The 16,934-nt window shown below is 34.2% G+C and overlaps 1 protein-coding gene across 2 annotated transcripts in view; it reads right to left on the reverse strand.

Annotated features, from left to right (window-relative positions):
• Positions 1-16,934, reverse strand: part of AP3B1 (adaptor-related protein complex 3, beta 1 subunit) — a 236,718-nt gene that overhangs the window by 71,605 nt on the left and 148,179 nt on the right. For both annotated transcript variants that reach the window (XM_010847632.1, XM_010847633.1), the window contains exons 21-22: positions 9,092-9,164; positions 3,349-3,455 (exon numbers count right to left, since the gene is read on the reverse strand). In XM_010847632.1, coding sequence (XP_010845934.1) covers positions 3,349-3,455; positions 9,092-9,164 — 180 coding nt within the window. The remainder of the gene's footprint in view (positions 1-3,348; positions 3,456-9,091; positions 9,165-16,934) is intronic.

A 16,934-nucleotide genomic window follows, 5' to 3' on the forward strand; every position in this document is an offset into this window, starting at 1 on the left:
ATATATTACTCCTTGCCTAGAGAAACTCTGGAAAATACTACATATAATAGCATTTTCTTCTTTCATTCTCCTTACATTTAAAAAAGAGTGTGAGCATAGAATTTTATAAAGCTGAGGTAAAATACATAATATTTTATATTGTTTCATCACTTAATTTTATGCCACACTTTTTATCTCATTCAAAGATTTATAAAACCATTTTTATTAAGACTATACAACATCCTTTAATCTGACTCTGCCATGCTTGATGCAACCATCATCCTCCTATCACCAGGCACTGTGCTTGTAACTAACTATGCACATTAATCTTTGTATTTCTCATTATTTCCTTCAAAGAAAACCTACACACAAGATTACTGGGTTTCCCTTGTGGCTCGGTAAAGAATCCATCTGCAATGCAGGAGACCTGGGTTCAATCTCTGGGTCAGGAAGATCCCCTGGAAAAGGGAATGGCTACCCACTCCAGAATTCTTGCCTGAAGAATTCCTTGGAGAGAGGAGCTGGTGGGCTACAGTCCATAGGACTGCAAAGAGTCGGACATGAATGACTGGCTAACACTTTCACAAGATTACTGTGTCAAACAATATGCATATTTTGATGATTCTATACACAGACGCCCAAATTGTCATATCCAGAATGACGGTTTAGACCGACATCAGTGGAGAAGTGTATAACGCCTGTTTCACGGAGTCCCTCATCCGTTTTCTGGATGAATCCAGGGAAGATTCAGCCAATAAAGATTATACCACGTTCCCCACAACTTTCACCCATCTTGCTGGACATTCATAACGCGAAAACCTGTTTAAAAATCACCCGGTCCTAGAACACTTTTCGTATCAGTACAAAGTAGTCTTTCATGGGTGGGGGGCGGGGCCCTGCATTGCAAGGTTTTAAAATACTCAATTTCCCAGGAATAACTACCAGAAAAACCATTCAATGTTTTGGAAAATCATGTTACACCACAACTCATGGCATTTGGGTTGCTAATACAATCATATAGTTTATCAGTTTGCATTTAGAGTTGCCAGCATCATTTCACTACTTCACTACATTTCTAATGTAGTCATGGTCAAACATTTATCAAGCACTGTACTATTTATTAGGAAGTACTTTTTTCTATTGAATCGGGGTAACATGTTGATTTTTAAATTAAGGATGTACTCATCCATGAATTTTATTTTAGGATTCAAGAGACCCTTGTATTTGTTGAGGTCCCATACCATTATTGGGGTTTTTAATTTTTGAGGACTAGTCTTTGAGTATTTCCTTTGATGTCTTTAGTCTATTTCTTTCTAAATTTGTACACCTAATGAGAAAACTTACACTTTGCTTGATTCAGCTTTCTAAAGCACTGTTTCGAGGGCTGAACATGAGATCAGGAGCCATGATATTCTGTATCAGAACACTCAATTTATTTCCATAGGTTCTACTTCTCAAGGCTCTACTTTTCTCTTTGTTTAAAGTTCTATTGGTTTCTTTATTGGTTTGTTGCTGGTGAATTTCTGATTGCCATTCTTGTTACGATTACTTGGTTGACCATTTTGTTAGCTTTTGGGGATGAAGGCTGTGATCCTGCTTCACTTGGTAGTTCTTTATTTTTTTGGCATACTCTTTGAATAGAGTGCTTTTCTTTTCCTTTGAAGAGGCCATCTCAATAAATATTTTCTTTAGTAAAAAGATGAGTCCTTCAATTACTTTGTGATAAGTGAAAATTTACTACAAGCTTTTCTAATCTCAACTGCATTCTTCTTACAGTTAATAAAGTGTGAGTCTACTCAGGGTCCCTTATCACGTATTATACCACTTCCAAAAATATTAGCTAATATTTATTGAGTGATGACAATGTGCCAGTCAGTGTTCTAAGGGCTTCACATTTATTATCTCATTAATCTGGCAAGAACCTGTGAAGTAGATATTATCTTTATAGGAAACTTGGGTGCAGAGAAGCTACTTACTAATTTGTCCAAGGTCACATAGCTAGTAAGTGGCAAGGCAGGGATTTGGTTTTTGGTCATCTGATATCAAACCCAAGTTATTCATCTACCACCTTATTGCCTCCCAAGTTTTTAGGGTGCTTCCTTCACCTCAAAAACTTACTGTGCTTCACTATAGATTTTTTCATGACCGCTTTCTCTTTACAGCTTCCTACAGATGCTTAATACATATTTATTACTTAAATAATTATCCGCTTTCCCCTCATCACTTCTAATGTGCCTTGTGCTTTTAGCAACAAGGACAAACTGAAGTCCCAAACACTGCTTTACTCATTTCTGAGTGATGAGAGAGAATCATTTCTACAAACTGAAAAACAACATGATACACTTAGGAGTTTTCGCCTGTATTTTCTGAGTTGACCGATGCTAAAGGGAAATGCACGGCGCTCTTTTGGGTGTTTCGGTGCACAGCCCTGATACCACATTTGCTTTGAAGAGGAGATTTGTTGGTAGCACTGTACAAGAATTAGGTGCTTTTCTCTCTTATCTCTGGCAGAAGCAGTTCTGTGTTTCCAGGCAGCTCAAATCACCACTCATGTACCCTGCTAGCCCTGGCAACCACTGACACAGCAGATCTTTTCAAGCTACCTGTGTGCCCATCAGAACTTGCTGTGCTACTGCTTAGTGTGTCAGATTCCCAACAACAAATTAATAGGAGGCCAAGCATATCAACAGATTACACATTTTAGGTAGCACGCCTGATTTAGAGTGAAAGGTTAGTGGATATAATATGCTAACAGAAAAAGTTACTGTAGTTTCAGATACTGTGACAGGCTGATGGCTTTGGCATTATTTTGAGATAGGGAAGCTTCTTGCCTCGCTGCCAAGTCAGTCCCCAAAAAAAATATTAAAGAATTTTCTTAGAGACATTAAGGCATGTACATATATAATGCAAATACATAAAAAGATAATGTAAAAAGAAATACAATCTTGAGTTTTTAAATAAAAACAGGCAGTTTTAGTAGCCTATGGTAAAGGAATAGCGTGGTAGGCGTAGAATGATGATGAGAATGGGAGTCTCTTCATGTAGAAAACAATTCTTCAAGACAGAATCTATGTATATAAACTAATTCAATGTGGCAAAGAACTTTCATAAGTTAGAGATATATAACAGTACCAGAGAAAAATGTACACATGGTAAGTAAGTGTGGATAACAAGGAGAAATTGAGACAACAATGGTTTGGATAGAGCTAATTAAAAATATATTTACAAAATTAAAAGGTCAAATTTGAAATAGATTTGTTAGGAGGAAGAACTGTTTGAGGCTAAGAATGTAATTATTTGTATTTTAATAAAAAAAGATGCAATGGTATCATTTGAAAACTGAGCTAATACATTTTGAAAATTACTTACGCTAATGACTGATGAAGTAGCTGACAAGTTTAAACCTTCAAGATCAGCTATCAGGCTCGGAGAAAGAGCTGGGGTGGGAAGTGCAACTGGAGTGGACACCAGGTTGACTGTAAGTAAAGGGCCAAATTAGCACATGTGCATGAAAATTTAATTCATATTACTAAAAGCAACATTTTTATTTTGCTGGTAAATCTAATTAAATTACTTTGATTAATAAGTCTATGACAATTCTATTTAACATCTTGATTTAGTCAAGCTATTATCAAGTCATGGCAGTTATTAGTCTTAGCTTTCAAAACATAATGACAAATCCTATAACAAAATAAGAATATAAATACCTTGAGTAATACTTTTGGAAAATTTTAATCTCCTAACATTATCACTAACATTAATCACCCAGTAACTTAACTAAAAGAAAAAGGTAAAGGAACATTTTTTCAGACTAATGTAAAGGATAACAACACCTCTCAAGAGAGTTTTCCAGTTGGGTTATAAGCCTTAAAAGAGTGTTTATTAAATCTTTTCTCTATTTTATTTTCCACTGTAATAATTATAAGGGGCCCAGACTACCTAATTCACTTCTAATTATACTTTGTCAGCAAAAGCTATGAGCTAGATAGAAATATTTGATTCTATCAATAAAAAAATTTGAAAATCTTTTTTAAACACAAATTTGATCACGTCACTGTCATGCTTAAAACTCTTCAAAGATTTAAAATTATCTACAAAAACAAAGTCCAACTCCTTAATTAAATGTGCAAGGTCTTCTATGATCTAGCTCTGCACTGTCTAATGGAACTTTCTGAGATGATGGAAATGTTCTGTAACTGTAATGGCCAACATGACGGTCATTAGCCTGTATACCAACTGCACTCCTGAAAGGTGGCTAGTGTGATCAAAGAACTGCATTTCAAAATTTAATTGAATTTAAATAGCTACATGTGGCCAGTGGCTACCATACTAGGCAGGTCTAGCTTAGCTCCAATTTCATCAGTCATTCCTGTGTTTTAGCTCTACCAAGTAAGTTTCCAAGATCTTGTTTCATGTCTTTGAACGTTGCATATTCTATGCCCTTGGCCTAAAGGTACTTCTCTGCCTTGTTCGCCTTGCAATCTGTATCCATTAAGATATCACTGAGGGGGAAGGCACAACTAGACTCACTGAAACACAGTTTCTGTGTGTCTTCCTTGTTCTACAGGGATACTTGGATACACTTCTACAACTATACTTCTCTTGCAATACAAATGTGTGTCTTTAAACGTTTTCATTTCTCCTGGTCTGTGTGAGTGGACTCTGACGCATTAATTTTAAGTACTTAGTCATTGTTCAACTGTTTGTTGAATGAAATAAATTCAAATGTGGAAAAAGTTTTAGCTTCCAACAAGTTCTCACTCTACAACAACACTATAAAGGAAGTAACATTTACTTCACGTGGCATCACTTTTCAAGCATCTTTTTCTCACTTTAGTCTCACAATATCTTGTAAGTTAGGCAGAACAAATATTAATTCATAAAATTATCAATAAGTATTTTTTGAACAATGGAGCAAGTGAGAGGCAAAAAAGTTCAAGATATGGTCCCTGTCTTCAAGAAACTTAAAACCCAACTGAGAAAAAAAGATATACATGCTTGAAGACCAAAAAAAAAAAAAGAAACAGTATAGTCAATAAATTATATTGCCAAAAGAAGAAAAATTTCAAAAAGAAAATCTGAAAATCTCAACATGCCCAAGAGAAAAAGCAGGGTGGAGGCTGGCTGGAGGAGGGAGTGGAGCCCCTCAGCTGCTCCCCTGCACTCTTAAAGGAGTGTGCTCTTAGTGTGAAGCACTGCTATAACATCTCCACCCTTCCTTAGTCATACGTCAAAAACCACTAACAATTAGCAAGTGCCATAGGGAATTGTAAAAAAAAAAAAAAGGATCAATGGGGGATAGAGTGGTAAGAGAAGGCTTGGTGAGGAGGAGGGAATGAAGCCCAGTTTTAAATTAAGGGTAGAATTCAAATTAAGAGGAAAGGAAGAAGCTGGTTAGTTACTGAATGAGATGATGTAAACAAAGGCTGAGAGGTGGGAATGAAAAGCTCAGGGGATTGGATTTATCCTATAAATCAAAGAGAATTATTAAAAATCTACCAGAAAGAGGAGTAGTAAGATACATGGTGCTGCATAATAATTAGTCAGAGGCTAGTGTAAGAGACAGACTGAAGACATGTAAAGAGCACTCAGGTTGGCAGTGAGGAAGAATTTACAGTACTTTAGGCACGATATGATGAGGACTGAAGTAAGATAATGGTACAAATAGGCAGAAGGGGCATTTATATAAAGACACTGTAAAATGAAGCATACGGAGATTAAAACTTGCAAGATCATAAAACAAGTGAATGGAAGAACCACTGTAGGACTAGAAATTGGTTCTTCTAATATGAATCAAAATGTGTTGCCTTTCCATCCAACATGTAGCTTTTCCAGTGGGCTCTAAGGGCATGTTTGTCCATTTGTTTGTCTATCTATCCAATCCAAAATATTAGATGACCATGTAAGAAATAAAAAACTGAGTATGAAATAGCCTCTGATTTTAATTACAGCTTGGCTAAAGACAGAGAAGAACAATTCATACCACAGGTAAGCTTGACTCTTACAAGAAAAAATATAAGCTTTTAGTATCATTTCAGAAGACTGAGGTTCTGGCATTAAAGAAATGATTACACATCTGTTTACAGGTCTGGCAAGATGGAAGCTGGCACTGAAAGTTTATCCTAAATAGGATTCTGCAGGCAGCTGACTATGGTGAATTAATGAGTAAGAAATAAAATGACTCTATAGTTCTTTTTTTTTTAAAGGCATACAAATTAAAATGAGATACCATTTCCACCTATCAAACTGGCAAAGGCGATTTTTAAATACAAAACCCAGCACTGGTAAACCAGGGTAAAAGGAATCTGGCACTCTCAAAATACTACTATGTAAGTTGGTACCAACTCTGTGGAAGGCAATTTTAGACAGTAGAATTCTTCACAGCTTTTGTCCTGGTAATTCTATTCCTGGGAATTTATCTTAAGGATATAGTCATGGAGACAATGCAATAACATACTTACAAAGATGCATATAGCTTCACTGATTAAGACAGCAAGAAATGGAAACAGGTAATTAAATAAGCTTTGTTTCCAACAACAGGAAATTTACAGTATAAAGAATAACCTCACAGTCTTAAAAGTTGTTCAGGAATATTTATGGTAAAGAAAGAAATGTGAATGATAAAGAGAGAAAGAGGCAAATAATAAAACAGTATCTCAAATCTCCAATTTGGAGGAAAAAGGTTTTGCCTATGAAAAGATGCTGAACTGATTTGTCAGAATGCTAACCCATTTTCTTTTCAAAACTTTCTACAGAACACTTTCTTTAATAAAGGATATTTAATAATTAGACAGTTGTTCTTCTGATCAAAGTTATGTTTCAAAATCTCAGTACAACTTTTAATATATAAAAATTTTTAAATGAATAATTACTGGATATTAAAAACAAACAGAAATAGCTCCTAGGTTGAGTTAAATGTAAGTTGGGATGAAATTTCCCTTAAAAAAACCTTACATTTAAATTCTTAAAACTTAGTATTTAAGAAAATCTTTATTTCTATATACTTTTTAAAAAGCTTTAAAAAGTAATAATAGAAATTGTATCATTTTATAGGTTTCTCTTTTCTCCTTAGCTGCCAGAAAATCCAGAGTCAAATGTAAGCAGAAAGGAATGAGTACACTCTAATACCTTGTAACATTGTCTCTTAATTCCTTTTTAAAGGTCTGACTGTTGTTCTTTTACAGTTTAAAACTTAAAACTTTACAAATAAATGTAAAACATTCATTGTCTCAGAGAGATACAAAATAAGTTGGTTTTTTTCCCCCCTCTCCTCTGTCTCTAGGTCATTCTTATATCCCATAGGGTTCGGAGCTAACATTGTTAAGCATATCTTATGTAGCCTTCCAGAAATATACAATGTATAATCATATTTGTATTTGTCTGCAGGATATAGTTCTTCTTTTACTTTTTTTTTTTTTTAACAGAAGAGTGATACTCTACATGTATCTTTTTGAACTTATAATGTTTCATATATATGACATAAACTAGCATATTAAAAAGGTGCTTCACTTTTCTTAATGGTTATATCACACTATTGGTAGACATTTCATTTATTTTCAGAACTGGGCTGTAAAAATAATGCTGCAGTGAAATTTCTATATACTTTTCTACATTTTATTAATTCAACAAATAGTTACTGGTTCCCACTATCTCCTGGGAGTTGTTCTAGGTGCTAAGAATAACAGTGAGCAAGACAGACAATAAACAATACAAAAAAAATATTTAAGATAATTTCAGATAGTGAAAAATGTCATGAAGACCATCAAGAATGATTCAATAAGTATGTAAGAGAAGGTGATCTTTAAGCTGAGATCTGAAAGATAAACAGCAGCTTGCCATCAGAAGATCAGGAAGAGGTGTTCTTGGCAAGGGCCCTTGGCAGGAAGGAGCCTGGCATATTTCAGAAATGCAGAGGAACAGTGTGGACAACAGGTAGGCAGGAGTCAGAGCACTAAAGGAATATGGACATTTAGTGTAAAATTAAGCCACTAGGTTAAAGAGTCTAAAACAAGGATGGAATAAGAATCTGATTTTGCTAGTTTATCTACAGGATAAATTCCTAGAAAACAAATGCTAGGTCAAAAAGTGTGTGGAATTTAATATCTTGACAGATATTGCTCAAATGACCTCAAAAACCTGCACTTATTTATATGCCTATGAAAAACATATGTATGGTAGCTTCTTCTCCAAACCTAACACTATTGGATGTTGCTTTAAAAATCTTAGCCAAGAGGTACGAAATGATGTAAACTTTAAAAATCTTTGCCAGTAAGTAATTATTCAAATTTGGTTCCAATTTTATTTTTAGTTTCTGTTATGTATTTTTCAGTATTATATATTTTACTTTCTCTACAGTAAGGACTTGCCATGACTATTAGAAATAGGCAAGGTAAACAACATATACAGAACAGTTCTATGACAATATGACATAAATGCATAGCCCACACCTGGCACAGGAAAACTATACTGCAAAATGACTCTCACTTACTGTTACTCTTCCTCTAGTGCAAAATCCACCTACCCACAAAGTTAGTGCTACTGTCTTTCTCACCGTTCAGGAGACTTTAAAGGAAGATGAATACACATCTTTGTAAAGGATTCTAACTTCTTAGAAGTAAATTTGGTGCACAAAGATTTTTTGCAGTTAAAATATTGATAGATATAAATTTTACTGTATTCCAAAAGGTTTGTGCTTATTTCTGTTCACACCCCAAGTGTGGCAAGTAGAAAACAGTGATGTCCTTTACATTTCCAATTACATCCCTAATTCCCTATATCCTTATGTTAGATATCTTGATCCCCATAGTCAACATTTAACAGTGTAGAAGTTCTGAGATATGGATAATTATTCACTAAAACCAAAGAGCTTAAAATGAATTTGATGCATTTTACTTGACCAATTATACTTATTTAGGTGATACAAAACTAACTGATATACAAAACAAATGGGAAAAAATACTAATAGAAACAATTTTTGATATTTCCTTGTCTATTTATATCTATAAATCTTTTGTAATAGATGTTATTTTGAGACATGTAAATGAAAAGTACTAGAAAAATGAAAACTACTACTGCTAAACACAGATGAAAAGATTTAAATTTCAATACTTACAATCATCTAGATCTAGAAGTGAAACATCTTTGGTAAGAGGATTTCTCTCCTGCTTTGTCTTTTTTTCTTTCTCCTATAAAATAATAAATATTTTATTTACTGTATATTCTATCTTAAAAATCAATGACATAGTCCTTAACATTTCAAAACAAACATATTTTCCCCCTTTGCTTAGTCTTCCAGAAAAAAATCAAATTAAGTTTTTATATGGTTATGTGAAATGCTTTTTTGAATCAAAATTTCACTTAGCGCATGATATTTCTTCTTCACCTTGCAAACTTTAAAAATATTTTTTACTTAGAGATTATAAAGGACCTTCAGAAGGAAACTTAAAAGTAAATAATTATTTTATATTCTGACAACTTTTTCCTAACATAAAAATCTAATGTGACTCTTTGGTAGAAAGTGTACAAATATTCTCAAACATAATTTTAAAACAAGTTGATTTAAGAAAAAGAAATGCTTAAATAATACATGTTTAGCTCTGATACTGTCAATGGGCTTGGGACAGCTCAGCCTTTTTGAGAGGCAGTCTGTAACAGGCACTGTACTAGCAACTTTACATTTCCACAGTGGTTTGCATCAGACTTCTTTTGCCAAAGATATTCATTAAAAACAATAAATATTTTCAGGCTCTTGCTCTTTAGGGTTGAAAAGAATTCATTTACTTTCTTTTCTCTTTTCCTTTGGGGAGGGTAAAGTATTCCAATATTTCTATACATAATTAGGGCTTCTCCCACCTCAAATTTGCTTATTTATTCTATCATATTTTTGAAATGTGGATACCCATATATTAGATTCCTAAGCCTCAAGGTAGTCACAGTTTGTTTAGAGATTCAGAAAAGATGTGTAACCATGAGAAAAAAAAAAGGCACAGTAATGAGTAGAAGTATAAACAGTTAAAGACCAACAAGGATTAGGGTGTTAAACAGATTTATTTGGGCCATGGTTACCTAAATTTATACTTTTTTTACATTAAACCTTCACAAGTTGAAGGCCAAAACTTAAGCTTTTGACAAAATGTTGTTGTCCACCTATTCAGTCATTCATTGATTCATACATATGTATAGAATTTTTAATAGATTCTGTGCTAAGCAATGGAAGTAACACAACCAAGACAGACACAGTCTAGTACCTGCCTTCAGATTACTTATAAGCCACCAAAGGAGTTTATATCTTATTGCTAATGTAAGTAACTACAAATATTTTTGAAGTAGCCCTGTAACTACAGAAAGGTATCACTATAGCCCTTTAACTATAGAAAGGTATCACTAAAGCAAAAGGTACTCTACTGACATTTAAAGTCTGTATAGTGTTAGAGCTCTTATAGCAGTGAACATACATGAACAAGAGCAATGTATCACATAATATATCCGGTAACATTTTAAAACGATTTAAATCTTGCTTTTTTGCCCCCTTCCACCAATACTTAGAAAAATTATTTTCAAGGATCACACAATAATACGCATTAAAATACTAGCCAGAAACATCAGCATTGATTTTCTTCAAAATATTTATTTCTGCCACTGAAAACTCCAAATCATCTGGGTGGGTTTTAATTTTGTTATTTAAAAACAAAACAAGTAATATGTGTCCTTCTCTCCACACCTGAAATAAATAACAATTGCTAGGACTGGAGGAAGAAAAATAAAAGAAATGTTAGTTTTGAAGCTGAAATGTGAAAGTTGCAGGTAACAAAAACACATTCAGAATGAATATGCCATCTCAACAAGAATAACATTCCTGTGAAGAAAGAACATAGAACAAAAAGCTTATCACCATGTGACTTTATCAAAATGCCATGCTGAGCACAATGGGTGTAGCTTCCTATAACCTACAATGGTGCATGGCTGTCTTTATGGAACTGTAACCTCCCCACCTGAAAAATTAGAAATCTATCAAATCAAGACAAAGTTAAATCTGGAGGTAGGTCTATATACCTTATTTTCTACTTCACAGCTAAGAGTGTGTAACAGTATCTATTAAACACACATCAGGTCACATATAACACAGGACAGAACTGCATGTGGAATTGGCATAGTCTCTTATTAGAAGCCTAAAAGAAAAAGAAAAAAAGGCTCTCAAAAGGACAGAATTTCATTGACTTTCTGAGTACAGCAAATAACTGTTGACTGAAATACAACATTAGCAATAGATAACGGTCATTTCTACTGAATTGAAAAAGCCTTGCATTCCGAATCAAGACTGTAAAAAGCATCGTGATGTGTTTGGCATTCCTCTCTTATATTTCATTTCTCATTTTAAAAAATCCATAGTAAGTTCAAAACATTTTCATACTTAAAGGATCTACTTTAAAAATAAAAATCTGAATTCTAAACAAAGAAGTTAAGAGCCCCATTCCATCAAACATTTCTCCATTTGCAATTCATCTTGGTAATAGAGACAGAACCTGGGTAAATGCATATAGGACTTGAGGCAGGAGATTTTTCTTGCTCAATGCATAATTCATGTGCTCCGCCTGCAAAGTGTGTAAAATGAGAATTTCACACCGCAGCATGAGCCATGGAGCTGCAGAGAAAAGGCAGACGAAATCATATTTTACTGTGTGAATTTTATTTCTTACCCTCCCAATATTTATACAAAACCATCATTGACAAACCAAACACACTGACAGATCACCCACTGTTTCCATTGTGTTAGTACTTGAGAAGAGATCAGGCAGAAAGATAGACAATTTGTTTTTGTATATTTTTTTAAATAGAGGATTAGGTTTTTAACAGCTGAGTGACTGTATTAGACTTTTATAAGGACAACAGTAACTGATCTTAAAATCTCACTACAAAAATACCTACTTATCAATTCATCATCCTCAAATCTCCATTTGTTTCTATGGTATTCGATTATATACCTCAACACATCAACATTTTCAAAATGAAATACAAAGTCACAGGGTTAATAAACTGATTTCTATTTAACATATTTCATTTCAAATAATAAATAAAAGATCCTGGAAATACTTATTAAGCTCCAAAGAATACAGACAAAAAAACGTAATAATATATACCTTGTAAGGATTTTTTAAAATCTATTATGCATGTTTATCTTCATGCTGATCCAAAAAAAAAGGGAAGCAAAAAGAAGATCTAACACAACAAGCTTCAAATACGCTTCCTAACAGGAAACCATTATAAAGAGGTTTGAAATTTAAAACTATAAAACAGGATAAATGGTAATATGTTTGTCACACCCACATTATGCTTTGGAAGCAACAAAAATTCAAGGCTTATTTCTAGCCTCACAGGGCAAGGTATCCAAAAGAAATATTTTCAGTTAGAATTACCAACCAAAGACAATTTAATGATTCTCTTGCCTTCAAGTCATCTAACAAATCTGATTTTAAAAATCTGAGGCTCACACTTACTCTTTGCTTTAAAACAAAATTACACTGCCAGAAAATTGAGACTTCTATACAAGTTAAAAAGAAGTCTAAACTGTTAATCAAATCTTCCCTATTAGATTATACCTACTTCAATAAGAAAGATTGCTTAATGGCATTCACTTTGATTTAAAGATCTCAATTGAAGTGAAATGCTATTTCTGTTCTGGAGAACTTAAAATATGAACTAAACTGGAAAAGACATAAATTGAAAGAGGCAAGCCTTTGAAGTGTCAGAGTAAAAACTAATATTCTACCATCTTCAGAGAAGTTATGTAATTGCAACAATCATAAATACTTGGAAAAACACAACTAAACCTTGTTTCCTATTAACAGATAGGGCAGAAAACTAATCAGAAAATAGTTCCTTTCACTCTTACCCACAATCTGTTCATACTACATCCCATATTTACTTTATACCCAAGAATCTTTCATATGGTAGATCTTTTATTGAGGCATGTCTCAATATTTACTGACATCTAAACACTAGTCATAAGACACTGACCAGTTCAAAGAGCATAAAAAAAATTTAATTAGCTTCTTTGCACCTCTCAAAAAGAGACTAACAAAGCTTTGTGAGATCTCTATAAATGTGATAAAGACCACTGACAAAAGCATCTTAAACACTGCTAGGATATAGAGATGATATTATTTTTCTTAAAGCTAGTAAACATATTAACCTTAATTTTGATTCAAATATGGAAATGCTCTTAGTATTAAATGCTATTAGGTACAAATATATTAAATATATCTATTTTCCATCAATAGATTATTATGCTTAATATAAAGTAAATAATTAAAATACTATTAATATTTTTATAGAAATACATAAACTTATTCACAATAAATTACCATTATGACTTAAAATTTTTATATTTTAATCACAGCTTATTTGACTATTTAGCGGGTGGTGCACAGACACCGAGGATATAATCAAAACTACTGAGTCACAGTTCAGGTATGAACAGTGGGACGAGCACGGTGATGGCAGAAGCAACTACAGTAAGTGGGAATGCCCTAACTTATCGTATGTGTTAGTCGCTCAGTCGTGTCTGACTCTTTGCGACCCCATGGACTGTAGCCCGCCAGGCTCCTCTGTCCAGAGGATTTCCCAGACAAGAATACTGGAGTGGGTTGCCATCTCCTAACGTATTGGCTGATAAGAAAAACACTGAAGTCATGTTCAATGAAGAAAAGAAAAACCCTGGCAACTTAAAAAATATATTTTAAATAAAATTTTTACCATCTGTTCAACACATAACTTTAACTACAGGCAGAATATAACTTAATTATATCAGTAAAACATGGTATAAAGTGATATAAATGTGAATGTCTTCCTGATTTAATATGGCCTGTATTACTAATTTTTTCTCCACTCTTCTGTGTAAAAAAGAAATCTTTCCTAAACACCATGTGAAATATGTGAAAGTACTGAAGATACAGAACTATTAAAACTAATTTTGTTATAGGTATTATACAAACTCCAGGAGATAGTAAAGGACAGAGGAGCCTGGTATGCTACAGGCCGTGAGGTCACTAAGAGTGAGACATGACTTAGCAGCTGAACACAACTTATTTCATAAAAGGATTAGACTAAAATTAAAATGTTTATTAAATTTAGTTCAGAAAAGAACATCTACAAAAAAAATATGCTTGCCCATCAAAATAACTGTAACTGAAGAGAAAGATAATTTTCTTTGGTTCTTACTGACAATATCTGACTTCAGTGGAGTCCATCTCCCAATCAGTAAGAGAAACAAACCAACATGACACCAGAGCAAACCAACCGACACCAGCAGTTTTGAGTTTAATGGAAATGCAGGGGTATAGTGCTGAATGACAAACACTTAGGAACAGACACAATTTAACAGCAGTTCTCACCTACTGCCCTACACCATTCTCACCCGACTGTCCCGACACCATTCATGTGAGTAAAACCCTCTAGTCATTAATATCCTTCAGTCCATGCACTCATTTTCATCTAGAAGTGAGGAACTACCCTTGATACAAGGCCACTTTCCTCCTCAGCTTATATTTTCTATAATTAAGGTAAAAGATACAAAAAGAAGATCAAAGGCATAGGAATGGAAAAGGATACTGTATGTCATGAGAGCCATGAACAGTCCATTGGGATTAGAACACAAGAGGGGTTAAGACTGGAAAGGTGGGTTTGGACCTTTGAGCTTGAGGAGTTCACTGAACTCAGAGACAATGAGGTATCATCATAGGTGACTTTGACAGTAAGCTGGCAGCTATCTGGAAGGACTGGGGTTGGGGAGCTGTCTGAGGATGACAAAGGCAGTGGTGTATGGACTACACAAGGAAGACATGACTTGTAATGGTGATGGCAGGGAAAGAAGAAACAGGTATGAGAAATAATACACAAAATCTTTAAGACGTGGCCACAGGGCATACAAACGGGATGAAGTAGGGGTCAAAGACAACTGTGGGGCTCCAAATCCCAGAGAACAGAAAGCATGCTGGTACTAAATGACAGATCATGTCTCTGGGTATATTAGGTTTGGGAAACCAGCAGCTCCTAAGAGGTCTAAGAATCTGGTTTGAGTAAGAAAATTTACAGATGTTATCATAGAAGTAATTCAGAGAAATGTTTTAGCTGATGTTACGAGAGTTAATAAGTCTCACAACAGTAAAATGTAGAGGAAATAAAGGACTAAAATTAACCCACATCAATTAATATTTTTTAAAAAATGTGAACTGAGCAGCACTAACTTTGGAGCAATGTTCACACCTGGGTGTCAGAAGAGGAGTAAAAAGTGAAAAATAAAAAAATTAAAGGGTTAGAAAAGTCAAAAGAAAAAGGATGAGGAGAGTTTTAAGTAGTAGGGATATTGTCATAAAAAGATCAGAGAAGGATAAACTAAGAGAAGGTTCCTGGTTTTGGAGAAAGACCATGGTTGCCTTTTCAGAGAGCAGTATCTATAGGAAGTAAAAGAGGTAGAAATCAATTTAAATGGGATTAAGAAATAATTGGGTTAAGAGGTAGTAGCTAGAGAACATCTAGATTATTCTTCTAATCTCTCACTCATACACTCTGGTCTCTCTCTTCCATTCCCTTCTCCTGTCTTTAAAAGAAGGAGAGACCTGAATGCTTTCGTTGGCGGAGGAGGAACTAAGGAAAAAAAGAGACTGAAGGTGCAATGGAGGTAGAAGACCATCAACTAAACAAGCCCAAAAGGAAACAGGACGCTAAGTGGATAGGGATCACTTACGCTGAGCTGCGTTCAAGGATAAAGGAGGAGGGTAAATTGAGATTGTGTGTCAGAGAGTAGAGAGGTAGGAGATACTCATAGTGAATGGCAGGTCAGTCTTCTGCAGACAGTGGATGAGATCAGAGGCTTCAGATAAGGGGTCACACCTGACCATTAATTTCTAACTAGAAAGGTATTTACAAAGTTGGAAAAATGCAGGAGACATAAGAGTGACAAAATATTATGGGTTCCTTTTAGCACTGGTGTTCTGTAACCCTAATACTGGTCTCTCAGAGAATTAATATTCAAGTTTAAAAATGTTAACACTGATGTTTTATATTTATATAGGGCTTTACATTGATCTTTCACATCTGATTTTTTTATAATAGCACTGAAAGAAGCAGAGTAGGTATAAAGCATTTCTACTTTATAGATGAGGAAACTGAAGCATAAAGATATTATCTTCCAACAAGGAGAACACTATACCCATCAGGATCTCCATAAAATGAACTGTTTTCAAAGCCATATATTCAAGGTACCCCAAGGTCCCATTTTCACGCTCAATATCTCTAAAATACATTGTCCAAATGAAAGAAAAGGTTGAGAGAGTAAAAGTATAGCTTTAGCTGGGCTGCAGATTTAAGGTATATGAATTTTTAGCACTAACATACTGTCATGCTAAATTAAGGTAAAACATCCACCATCTGCCTCCATTACTCATAATTTAGAGTGGAAGCCACAGACGGTGCAAGGAGAACTTTTCTACAATTACAGTGTTGTCCTTTGTTAGAAAACTGGTGCACGTGTAATTGCATGCTATGTTTCAAATCACTCAGAAAGAAATAAAAAAAAAAAAAAAAAAAAAAGTTATGGTGGCTCCAAGGTGGAGAATACATATTAAAACAAACAATCCTATAATCTGCCTGTTACAGACAGGAAAGGCATTACAATATATAGAAAATAAACTATATAAGCAAAACACACAGACAAAAAACTATCGACAATGTGAATAAAATCTGAATTTCTCGAGTCTTGGATCACTGCATTACTTTGAAATTTCATAATGATGTTCAACAGTAAAATATTTTCCACTACTAAGTGATTTAATCTGATCACTGGAAGTGACAGAGAAGAAATAAACTGAACCTCTGGCCTGGGGCACCTCTGTGGGATTCTAATGTCCAACGCTGAAAAGGTACTAAAGTCTGCAACTTTTCAACTTTCACAAAACTTC

Source organism: Bison bison, unplaced genomic scaffold, assembly GCF_000754665.1.
Source record: "Bison bison bison isolate TAMUID 2011002044 unplaced genomic scaffold, Bison_UMD1.0 scf7180017864252, whole genome shotgun sequence".
NCBI classification, from domain to species: Eukaryota; Metazoa; Chordata; class Mammalia; order Artiodactyla; family Bovidae; genus Bison; species Bison bison.